Source organism: Rattus rattus, chromosome 9 (genome assembly GCF_011064425.1).
Source record: "Rattus rattus isolate New Zealand chromosome 9, Rrattus_CSIRO_v1, whole genome shotgun sequence".
NCBI lineage: Eukaryota > Metazoa > Chordata > Mammalia > Rodentia > Muridae > Rattus > Rattus rattus.
The window spans coordinates 1,329,503-1,342,093 of NC_046162.1; the positions used below are offsets into that span (position 1 = coordinate 1,329,503).

The following is a 12,591-nucleotide window of genomic DNA, read 5'->3' on the forward strand; positions in this document are numbered from 1 at the left end:
TAACCACAGGCTGAGATACACAGGCTGGTCTTTGGATGGGGGATTTTATGGCCTTGTTCCTGAAATGTATAGTCTGTTCCTGGAGATGTTGACTTACGGCCTAGCTCCCGGGACTGATGACTTAGGCGGGTTTATGGTCAGTCCCTGAAGTGGATGACTTTTCTTCTGAAGTCAGTCCTGGCTCTAACATGGAGCACACATCATCTTCTCAGAACCCAGGACCCACACCCGGGGTAACCGCCTCTCACCCTAACTTCAGGGAACCCAACTCCCTCTTCTGGCCTGAGCACTTCCACATATGTAGCAGACACACACACATAAAAGAAAAAAAAAATATAGAATAAATCTAATCTTTTCACAGTTGTACTTTCTGTAAACCTGTTTTTCCTTCCTTCCTTCCTTTCTTCCTTCCTTCCTTTCTTCCTTCCTTCCTTCCTTCTTTTCCTCCCTTTAACTTTTGGCTTTTTGAGACAGGGTCTCTCTTATCTATGTAACTCTGGCTGTCCTGAAACTGACTGTGTAGACCAGGCTGGCCTTGAATTTACAGGGATCCACCTGCCTCTGCCTCTGCCTCTGCCTCTGCCTCTGCCTCTGCCTCTGCCTCTGCCTCTGCCTCTGCCTCTGCCTCTGCCTCTGCCTCTGCCTCTGCCTCTGCCTCTGCCCCTGCCCCTGCCCCTGCCCCTGCCCCTGCCCCTGCCCCTGCCTCTGCCTCTGCCTCTGCCCCCGCCTCCATCTTCTCTGCTTCTGTTTCTGTCTCTAAAACAAATAAACAAACAAACAAAAAATTGTTTTGTTTCAGATAGGGAAGACCTCACTATGTAGCCCAGGCTAACCTTGTTTGTTTTTTGTTTATTTGTTTGTTTTGTTTTTATTATTCTGCCCCCAGACTCTTGACTGCTAGAATTATAGAATTACAAGCAGGTTTAGTTGTGCAAATGTAACATCTTTAGTCAAAATGTTTTTTCACAGCCTGGGCTACATAGTAAGTTCAGGGCTAGCTTGGGCTACATGACCCTTTCTCAATATAAAAAACAATTCCCCAAGGCCAGTTCCATAATCACTCTTTGACCCACTTCCCTGCAGCCTTGCCTAAGAGCATTCCTCCGGGCTTTGCTAACCAGTGAGTGACAACGGCCGTCCCTTTGCATTTAATTTGCATTCATTTGATTACTAAGGTGAACATTTCCCGCACTGTGTCAGCCAAGTTAGCTTCCTCTCTGTCACTTGTCTCTTTCCTTCACCCATCTCACTTCTAACCTTGGCAATGCTCTAAAAGACCAGCGAGACAGCTCAGGAGGAAAAGGTGCTCTCCACCAAGCTTGCCGCCCTGAATTCCATCCCTGGAACACACATCTGGTGGAAGGAGAGAGTTGATTGATGCATGTTGTCCTCCGTCCACCCCCCTCCCTCACATGCACACACACGCTTTCATGAACACACACTGAATTAACAAACATAAATTAAAAAAAAATTTAAAAATTAAAAAAAAGACCAAGTGCTCCAGAGAGCTCCTTATGGCGGAATCCCTCAGATCCTTGTGTGGCGGTCAGTGTGTAGAAGCATCTAGCTTTTTTGTTGTTGCTGGCTGTGTATTCCAGGTGCGGGGGATGGGAGACGGGAAGGAGGGGTCCGGCCCACGGTTAGTGGGAGGGACCCAGATGGTTTCTCAAGCGTCCAGCTTCCTCTGGACCCACACGCTCACTTCTGTTGCTCACCTGACTTCAAGGCAGAGTCGTATGCAAAGTATTTGCTGTTAGGGGAGGAGGGAGAAAACTAGAAAGGGCTCTGCAAGGAAGCCCTTAGCTTCAAAGAGTCAGAAACTGCCTCAGAGTAGGGCTAATGGGTTACTGGATGTCTGCCTGATGTGTGGCCATGGTTGCTTTGAAACACTTTATACCGTTTATAAGACCTTTTCCCTCAACCGTTTATGTCTCCTGGCTATGCCCAGGCTCCAGGGTGAGTCCTCTATTTGCTTCTGTGTCTTCTTCCTAAAACTACTGGGAACCTAGGTACCTCTTATCCAGTGCTTTCATGAACATGCTGGGGAAAATGAGCAAATAGACAGAAACACTTGCCAGTGGAGGAGGCAGAGGCGGGTGGATCTCCGTGAGTTCGAGGCTAGCATGGTCTACAGGGTGAGTTCCGGCCCAACCTGTCTCAAAAACAAAAACAAAAACAAAAACAAAAAAAGAAATAACAATAATTAAAAAAATCAAAACAAAACAAAGAATAAAGTAAGGAAGAAAGGAAAGAAGGAAGAAGGAAGGAAGGAAGGAAGGAAGGAAGGAAGGAAGGAAGGAAGGAAGGTAGGTATGAGTCCAGAGTTCTCTTCCCACAGCTTTGTTTTCTAGCATTAGAGGTGCCTGGTGTCCGAGCACCCACCCTGAAACACAGGGACCTGGATGTGTAGGAGTTGTAGGGGAGGTGGCAACCACTGGGGAAGTCCTGGATGCGGATGCTACCGCCTCCAGGCATTATGGGACCTGGAAGAACAGATTTGTGGTGCAGAGATGTGCACAGCAGACAGAGACCACACAGGAGTGGCGACGGCCACCAGAGGGCCCCACTCTGCACAGCAAGCCCGGGAGACCAAGGCCATTGCACTTCATGGGACCCTGCGCTGCTACCCTGTTGGACGACTGACCTCCCCTGGCTCACACCAACAGGGTGGTGCGACGCTGCACCCTCTGCACCAGAAGGGAAACTGAGGCAGAGCTAGGCCCGCTGTCCAGTGCTGCTCCCTGGCCTGGCAGGATCTGCTGTGAGACATTCAGGATATGGTCCTGCATCCTGACTCCTCGGCTTGGAGGGAGTGGTCTTCGGAACTTCTGTCCAGCTCCGCCCGATGTCAGTCTCGTGCCCCAAATAACTTCCTCCCAGGGATACTTCCGCCGCGGCCTCACGTCCCGGAGCCTGACGGGCGCACCCAGGGCAGGAACCGGACAGCCACCTTGCCGGTCACTATGCCGCCTTCCCAGAACAGCTCTTGCCGCGCCCAGAAGGTGCAGCTCCCGACTGGCAGGGGCGGGACAAAGCTTCCTATTCCCTGAGCCAATCTGCAGATGTGTGTTTGTGTGTGGTCCAGAAGCATCGGCCGGGGCTGCGAGGGGGGGGCCCTCTTGGTTGCACAAGCACCCTCATCTTAGTTCTTCAATGTCTACTCCCCCATCAAGGCAAATAAATCAACCTTGGGCCACAGGTGTCAGATTTAAAAAGTAGGTGCTCAAGTATTGAATGAATGAATGAATGAATGAATGAATGAATGAATGAACGAACGAGTGAAATGGAAGGCCTCTTGGATGGAGTAGACTCTGCCAACTTAGGTGGAGCCTATGGGCAATTGAGGAAGGCAAGGAGTCCTCTGTGGTCAGCTCATATGGGGGGGAGCAACACCTTGCTACCAGAATCCTGGAGTGTACAAAGTAAGGGGTCTGGCCCCTGGAGTTCAGGGCCGGGTCATGGAGTTGGTGTTCTGGGCACCTCCTTCCTTCTAAAGAGGAGCTGGGCAGGCAGGGTTGACAGGTTGGGTGGCATAGCCGAGCTGACACTCACCTCCGGCATAAAACCTCACTTCATGGAGCCTGCACCTCTGTAGCACTAGGGAGAGCTTCTGTCACTGCTGACCAGGACTCAAACGGCCACCAAACCAGAGACCATGAGGCAGCCCCACATCACTGCCCTGCTGCTGTTGCCGCTGCTGCTGAGACCTGGTGAGTTGCAGTGTTGGAGCGGACGGCCCTGCTGCCATCTTTCTCTGTAGGGACCCCTCTGTTCTGCTCTGACTTCCATCGGAGACCCCCCAATCCCTGCTCCTGTCTGAGACTGAAAGGAACCTTCTCTTCCCAGAGAATACACTCAGTTCTCAAATATTCCACCTCAAGGACCTGGCTGGGGAAAGGGCACTGTGGGAAGGTCTGGCAGAGTATGTGGCTGTGGCCTTGAGAGGACCCCCAAGGCAGGGCCTTGGCTAGAGTCACACTACCATCTTCCCAGAGTCTCACTGTGTGCCATGCTCTGAGCTTCGGGCTCCCCTAGAAGCCGCTCTTCCCATTCCACAGATGATAGAGCCTCTACACCTATAGGATTTGAACCTAGGCCTGCAGACTTCCAAGTCCCTAGGCTCACGTGAATTGTGCTTGCCCTCTGAGACTAGGAGCCTTCAGCCAGATTCTGAAGGCTCGACAGAGGGCTAGGGACAAGAGCTGCAAGCCGCAGAGGGTCCCAGCTCCTGCCTTGAGAAGGAGAAGCAGACGCCCCTGTCCATTGTGAGCAGGGGTCAGCAAGTTCTAGTCAGGTGCTCTGCCTACAAGGTCCTTTTCTGTGGGCTGGGCTCCTCTTGACTAGGGAAACTCTCCCACATTCCTGGGCCAGATGGGCCAGCTCAGCAGCCAGCATGCTTCCGTGTCCTCACTTCACCTCCCTGGGCCAGCCCAAGTTACACCAGACCATGTCTCGGCCGGGGCTCTGGGGTTAGGAGGACATTCGTGGGCATCTCTGTGGGGATGCCCCTACCTCCCCCGCTGTCAAGGAATGTTTCTGTCCATGGCCTCTAGCAGCAAGAATGATAGCATTGAAAGCCCATCTCCATTGGGTGTGACACCCTGCTGGCTCCCGTGGGTGGATCAATGGAGGTCACTGCCAAAGCACAAAGCATCCTGCCTTTGGCTCACAAACTGCTGTATCCTGAGGCTGGACCCCTAGGTGACATGCTCACTTTAGCCCAGGGTGACCAGCACCCCAGTAGGCTGCTCTCGCCTTTTCTCAGCCACTCCTATTGGAGGTCCAGGACGGACACAGACTGTCCTTAAGACTCGTAGAGCCTGGGAGCCTCAGCCTGAAGGACTAAGCTGCAGCAGAGACAACGGGAGATGGGACTGGCTGGAAGGAGAATGCATAGAAGGCTCTTGCAAGTTCCAGGAGGAAGGAGGAGGAGGAGGCTTGCAGTGGATCTGTGCCCTTGAGGTCAGAGAGCATCAAGGCAGTATTGCAAGCTGGCTCTCTGGGCCTGGAGAGATCAGTTCCAACTGAGTTCTAACAAGACGGCCGCTCTCTTTGCTCACATTTGCACTTTCGTTTTATAGTATCTTAAGATTTTATTTTTATTTATATGTATCCCTCTTTCGGTCTCTGTCTGTCTCTTTGTCTCTCTGTCTCGTGTGTGTGTGTGTGTGTGTGTGTGTGTGTGTGTCTGTGTGTGTCTCTGTCTGTGTGTTTAAGTGAAGGTTGTTTACCTGTGGAGACCCCAGAGGGGTTGCTGGATCCCCTTGGTGCTGGGAACTGAACTGGGATCCTCTGTAAAAGCCAGAGATGCTCTTAACCAACAAGCCATCTCCCCAGCCCTTTATTTACTTATGGATATTTTTTTACTTGTATGAATGCACAAATATTTGCATGTTTGTGTGTGCGAGGTGTGCATGTAGTGCAGAAGAGGGTCTCAGATCTGCTGGAACTGGAGTTACAGACGTGGGTGCTAGGCCCTGAACCCAGGTCCTCTGCCAGGACACTAGGTGCTCTCAACCACCCAGGCGCTTCATTTACATAGAGACAAGGTCTTATAACATTGCTTCAATCTCATTGTGTAGCTCAGTCTGGCTTTAAACGCCAGCCAATCCTTCTGCCTCAGCCTCTTGAGTGGTGAGCACTGGGTAACGGCTGCGATGGACATACACTATGCATTTCGTTGTAAAGGATACCTTGTGAACACGAGCTCACAAGCACACAAGCCAGAAGTGCAGAGCACAATCCCTGCTTCCCACGACATAGGCCCCTATCTGCTTGACATCCTGCTTTAAGAAACATCTGGTCTGGTCCCCAGGACTCGCTACCTCTTGTTCCTCTATGTTCTGGTTCCTCTGGGTTTCTGGCACTGTGATAAAATACGACAAAATGTAACCTGGGGTGGGTGTGGGAGGTAAAGGGCTTATTTTAGCTCACTCTTCCTGGTGACAATCCATCATTTTAGGGCAACAGGAACCTGAAACAGTTGGTCACATCCAGAGTGGGGATAAATGAATTCATGTATATTCACTTGCTTATGTTTGCTCAGTTCAGGACCAACCCACCCCCTGTGCCTAGGGAATGGTGCCATCCACAGTGGGTTGGGTCTTCCTACATCAATTAACTTAAGATAAACACCCCCGCAAGGGTAAACCCACAGGCCGACCCAATGGAGATGATCCTATATTGAGACTGTTCCCAGCTGATTCTAGTTTATATGCAGCTAATCGCCCTGTCCACAACTGAACCCTATCCCATCACCAAGCCCACATTCTGGATCTTGGCTTCCTGTAGCATTGCAAGCTGCATGGCTGGGAGCCTCCCAGGGAAGACAAGTCCAGTGACATCCTTAAGGGCTCTGGGCACTGCGGGTCATGTATGGATCAGTATAGCCATTTGCTGTCCCTTTGACCCTCCGCATCCTAGAATGGTTTTCTTTTCATCCATCCCTCTGGGCTCAAGTGGTGGGGCTTGGAGAAAATGTGACTAAGAAGGAGGAGGGACCTGACCATGCTGAAACCCCATCCAGTTCCCCAGACCTAACCAAGGGATCAGTAAGTAGGAGAATACAGCCAAAGGTCTGGGGGAATCTGAGGCTGGAATGAAGCTTATGGAGGTTGAGCAAAGGGTGATGAACCCTAGGAATGGACCCCATTCCGATGCCCTCAGAGCTGTGCTATCCTCTTCTCTGTTTGTCCCCCCACCTTGATGGTGGTCCAGTGAAGATGGTCAATATGGTCATACTTGGCAACAGGGCTCAGTCCTCAGGAAGTACAGTCCTGGGAGGTGGTTGCTAAGCCAACTCTACTCCCTGGAGAGCAGAGAGTGACCATGGATGTCTGGACCTCAGTTGGATTTAGAGAGAAGAAGACTTGATCATTCTGAAAGACTGAGAGGAGCCCTGATGGACAATCTGTGGAGGCAACCTCCAGGGTTTCCTCTGTTGTCCAGAGCTGAGCCTTCAGAGAGTAAAGACAGACAGACTCTACATCTCTAGGATTTGAGGCCTATGCACTATCCGCACCTCTGTACTTCAAGACAAATACTGGGGTGCAAGGTGGAAGAAGAGGTCCCTGTGTGCACAAGAAGGGTGTCAGCCTGCCCCGAGCAGGAGGTCAATCCCCTGGTTGTCTCTCCTTGTCCTCAGTGGACAGGGACCTGCGATGAGGCAGGGGCAGGGAGGAACAGACCTTGGCTTGGTAAAGTTGGCTGATGACCCCCCCCCCTTTTCTAATTTGCAGGGACTGAAGGGGCCGAGGCTATGAGAGGTAAGTGGGATCAACTGAGGCACAGGAGTGGCTGGACATTCACATGCACACAGGCGCGCGCACACACACACACACACGAGGAGGAGGATAAGACTAGGAGAGATGCATGGGGCAGCAGGAAAGCCAGTCAGAGTGGCCAAGCAGAACTGGAGTCCAGAAGGCAGCGGAAGAAAAGATCTCCCGTGGTAGAGGCATGAGGGACAAGTACCAGGATAGGTGACACCTACGCTGCTGAGCCATGACTCTCTTTTGGCTCACCGACCCCTTGTAAGACATGACATACAGCCACCTTTCAGGGACCCATGTCCAGCTCTGGGTGTGACTTTTCCTTGTCACATCAACCTTCCTGATCCCGGATTGGGTCTTGTCACCTTGTTATAAGTGAGAGGTCTGAGGTTCATGGGAAGGCAGAACTAGAAAGGGCCATCCTGTATCAAAAGCCTCTGGCACTTGGGCCTCTGATCTGCCAATGTCCTGAGTGGCTCAGGGGCCAGAAGAGGCAGAAAACTGACAAAAAAGTGAGAGCTGGCAGGTGGGGTTTGGGGTGGAGCTGGAACCATGGAACCAGCCCCCTCCTTCAGAGAGTGATTTCATGTTCTTCCAGCCTGTGGGCATCCAAGGATGTTTAACCGGATGGTGGGCGGGGAGGATGCCTTAGAAGGTGAGTGGCCCTGGCAGGTCAGCATCCAGCGCAATGGAGCTCACTTCTGTGGGGGCAGTCTCATCGCACCAACATGGGTCCTCACTGCTGCACACTGCTTCTCCAAGTAAGTAGCCCTGACCCTTTCAGCTTCTCACCAGTGGTTGGGACAAGACAAAGCCTGTGCGCACAACTGTTCAGCACCACGGACAGCACTTCCAGCTGCACACCCCACCCCCACCCCATGCCTGGTCCAGTAACACCCTCCATCTTCCAAAGTTTTCTTTTACGGAAAGGGACAGACAGCCCAGTGTACCGGCTGTTCTTGTAGAAAACCGATGTTCAACTCTCCACATCCCCATGGTGGCTCACAACTTTCTATAGCTCAATTTCAGATAACACCCTCTTCTGACTTAGGCAGGCTTCAAGCATGCACACAGTGCATGGACAAAAAACATTCATAGACATAAATAATTTAAAGTTTTCCTTTGGCTCCGACCCTGTGCCTGGAAGCTGCAACTACTGCCCAAGTTCCTGCTCTACCCGCTGCTGTCAGTGATATCTGGGCTCCTGTTCTTGCAGGCACAGCCCCGCCTCCCTTCACACCAAATGAGAGCTCTCTCTGGTTTGGGGATATCAGATAAGCCTAAGATTTGGAACAGAATGTCCCTCTTCCTCAACCCATTTAAGACCATCTCAGAGGATAGTTCCCAATCCACACGTCCACGTGAGGCACTGGCCTTGGATTTTCAGGGTCTCCAAACATTACACCTCTTTCCTCACAGATCTGAAATTCCTCTCTTCCTTTTATTTATTATTGGGTGTTTGGGGGTGGGGCACGTGTCCCAGTGTGGAGGTCAGAAGACAACATTTCAGAGTCGGTTTTCTCCTGTCACTACGTTTTTGTGTGGACGTGATAAAACCTGGGCATTTAGGCTTGCACAGAAAACACCTGTACCTACTGAACCATCTTGCCAGCCCCTGCAATTATTTTAAAAAGCTCAAAGGTGGCCTACCTGGAGCTCAAAGGCAGGCCTTGGGCTCACTGTACCTCAGAGGGGTGTGTGTGTGTGTGTGTGTGTGTGTGTGTGTGTGTGTGTGTGTGTGTGTTACAGTAGGCTTTTCAGGTAGGATTCTTAGTGCTCCTGTCTTACAAATGAGGAAACTGAGTCACAGGGAACTTGTTAGGTCACCTGGCCACCTGGTAGCCAGGAAAAGATGTTGCAGGGGGCGGGGGGAGGATTTTCAGATTCTACAGTCTTTATCAGGGAGATGACATTTTACTCATGCAAAGAGAAGTGTCACATACTGTGGGTCCCTGTCCTCGTGGAGGAGAGTACTCACTCACACCAGCTCTGCTCTTTCCACTAGCACATCAGACATATCCATATACCAGGTCCTGCTGGGGGCACTGAAGCTGCAACAGCCAGGACCACATGCCCTGTATGTCCCCGTGAAGCAGGTGAAAAGCCATCCTGAGTACCAAGGCATGGCTTCCAGTGCCGATGTGGCTCTGGTGGAGCTGCAGGTGCCTGTGACCTTCACCAAATACATCCTTCCCGTGTGCCTGCCTGACCCCTCGGTCATCTTCAAGTCGGGCATGAACTGCTGGGTCACCGGCTGGGGCAGCCCCAGTGAGCAAGGTGAGGGGGACTGAGCTAGGGGAAGAAGGGAGATAAGTCTGAAGAAGGGCCAGGTCAGCTTTCCTGTTGATGCTGGCATGCATGGTTTCTATTCACATGGGTGGGTGGGTATGAGTGGAGCAGGAGCTGCAGAACTGCTGTGCACATGGGAGACAGGAGAGGGAGGCATGCAGGCCTGGGTCTACTACTGAGGGAAGAAACAGTCCCATTAAGTTTTGAGGAAACCCAGGGAGGGGCAATGAGCTGTGGTTCTTGAGAACCCAGAGCCTCGGGATCCTGACTAAGACTGTCCAGAGCTGCAGGCTGCCTTTCCCTCCCCAGACCGACTACCCAACCCACGGATCCTGCAGAAACTGGCTGTGCCTCTCATTGACACGCCCAAGTGCAACCTTCTGTACAGCAAGGATGCTGAGGCTGACATCCAGCTCAAAACCATCAAGGACGACATGCTCTGTGCAGGCTTTGCAGAGGGCAAGAAGGACGCCTGTAAGGTAGTGTATTATGGCAAAGGCGTTAGAGAAGCAGTTCTCAAACTGTGGGTCCTGACAACTTTGGGGGTCGAATGACTTTCACACGGGTCACATGTGAGATACCTTACATATTCAATGTTTACAATTCCTGAGTGGCAAAATCGGTAGCAATGAAAATGACTTTATGGTTGGGGGTCCCCACAACAGGAGGAACTGTGTCAAAGGGTCACAACATTAACTGGGTTTGGGAACCACTGTTCTAGAGGGAGCTCAGCCCAGGTCAAGGGGTAGACTGGGTTCCATTAGCTGGCAATGATAAGCAAGTCTTGGGTCTGAAATGGGGGCCCAGAAGCTGCATTTCCAACAAACACCACACTGGGTGTATGCAATGTGCAGGCTTGTCCGTGAGAGAACCAGTGGGGAGTTTCCTGGAAGGGGGCTTTGTGATAAACACACAAGAGTACACAGGACCTCTGTGAGGCCAGGGTGGGTTCTGATGGACCTCTGCTTCCCCACAGGGTGACTCTGGAGGCCCACTGGTGTGCCTTGTGGACCAGTCATGGGTGCAGGCTGGGGTAATCAGCTGGGGAGAAGGCTGTGCCCGCCGGAATCGTCCAGGTGTCTACATCCGTGTGACTTCTCATTACCAATGGATCCATCAAATCATCCCAGAACTACAGTTCCAGGGGAGAGCCGGCAGCCAGCAGCAGCAAAGAGACCCCCGAGGCTGGCAGCCCCTGGCAGAGAACTCCGCCCCCTGCCTGGCTGCCCATGCAGTTTTGCTGGCCCTGGGAGCACTGATGCTTGGGATCCTCTAGGGCTGCTCAGCCCGGCAGGTGGAGCCCCACCCACTGTACATTTGTAAATACTGTCCCCCATCTTACATCCCAGCCACTTTTATTTATGTTCACCTCCAGAAAAAAAAAGAAAGAAAAAAGAAAAAGCACCACGGACTGTGTGGGGATCTTTGCGGGGCTTTGGAAGCTAACCTACTGTGAGCTGGGAAGGTTTAGAGGGCTTGGTTCCTGGTGAGGCAGGACCCTTGCAGGCACACCCAAGCCAGGATGCTCCTGACCCACTTGCCCTGTTAGCACCCCACAGCTGCCTCACCACCTTGAATACCAATGGCTGTCCCATTTCAGCACTGCAGACGGTGACAGATACGGGTGGGAGGCAGGTCACAAAATGCCAGAGGCTTCAGTAAGAACCACACAGAGGTTGGGCAGAAGCACATGCTGGGGGCACAGCCTCCAATCTGACCCAACCTCTCTAACATCATCACACAGAGGACCCGTCCACTCTTACACTTCAGGAGTCCCCTCCAGGGGCAACACAGACTTTATGTTCTTCCCTCGAACGAGCGCTGAGGCTCCTTTCTACTGGTCCATTCCTGAACCTCAAACTCCTCACTTTCTAGTAACACAGTAGTGGGGTGGAAAGGACCAGACACTCACAAACCCCACCCTCTCACCGTGCACATTCACATGTGTTCACCTATGCGCTCACGGGCAAGCCTGACTTGCTGCAGGCACTGTTAATTACCAAATGGCTGTCAGGTGTGGTGGCGTATCACCTTTAGTCCCAGCATCCAGGAAGCAGAGGCAGGAAGAACTCTATGAGCTTGAGGCCAGCCTAATTAATATCAGGAGTTCCAGGCCAGTCTGTTCCAAGCTACAGAGTGAGACCCTGTCTCAGGAGAAAAAAACAAAAAACAAAACCCCAGAATGGATCACTTAGCACTTACAATATACCAGACATGCATGAGGAACCCCTAGTTCCTCTTCCCACTGTCTGCTCCGTGGTCTGAGGATGGGCTGTTGAGAGCCTTCTCTAGAGCAAACTGAGTGTCTGGCCTAAGAGTCGTCTACTCTTCCACTCTGCAGAGGAAAGCTGGTGCACTGGAGCCCAGATGAGGGTTCGGGGCAGGTTGTAGGAACGTAAGCTCTGGTCCATCACGCTCAGTAGGCATGAGTAAGTATGAGTAAGTATGAGGCACGCAGGCATCAATTGTGGGTTTGCCCTAGGAAGAATGGCTCTGTCCAAAGGTGGTGGGTGATGCCTTTCCACATGGATTCAGAAAGCTGCATGTGGGCCTAGGCTCACTGTTCCTTTGGGCCCATGGGTACCGTCCAACCAGAGGCGTGGTCCTGTCCACAGGAAGCACCTTGGTAGAAGCTCAGGCATGGGCTCTGCACAGAGTCCGGTAGCTGTGGACTACCTGGGGAATGCTGCACACACTGCCTTTCCTGCCCAGACTGCTAGCTTCCCAGAATCAGCAGAACTGCCCAAGCTGTACCCTTAGTTCCAGTCCAGATAGCCGTAAGGCTGGAAGGCTCTCTGAGGGTGACAACAGACTGCCTGCCTCTGTGCTAGCCTTCTTCTCAGGCATGCCATGTTCTGGGCTAGCCTTCTTCTCAGACATGCCATGTTCTGTGCTGGGAGGCAGGTTGGCATTAGAAGACCTCTCAGAGCAGAATCTAGACCCTTACCCTACTCAATCCCAGGAATTCACAGGATACCTCATGGCCCAGATAACTGAGCACTGTATAGCAGCCTCACCCATATCTCAGCTT

At 52.1% G+C, this 12,591-nt stretch overlaps 1 protein-coding gene across 1 annotated transcript; it reads left to right on the forward strand.

Annotated features, from left to right (window-relative positions):
- Nucleotides 1-3,591: 3,591 nt before the first annotated feature.
- On the forward strand, nt 3,592-10,938 carry Prss27 (serine protease 27). Its single transcript, XM_032913423.1, has 6 exons — nt 3,592-3,710; nt 7,239-7,265; nt 7,870-8,032; nt 9,277-9,548; nt 9,870-10,039; nt 10,537-10,938. The coding sequence occupies exons 1-6, from the start codon at nt 3,656-3,658 to the stop codon at nt 10,834-10,836; spliced, it is 987 nt and encodes a 328-aa protein (XP_032769314.1). The 5' UTR covers nt 3,592-3,655; the 3' UTR covers nt 10,837-10,938.
- Nucleotides 10,939-12,591: the final 1,653 nt, after the last annotated feature.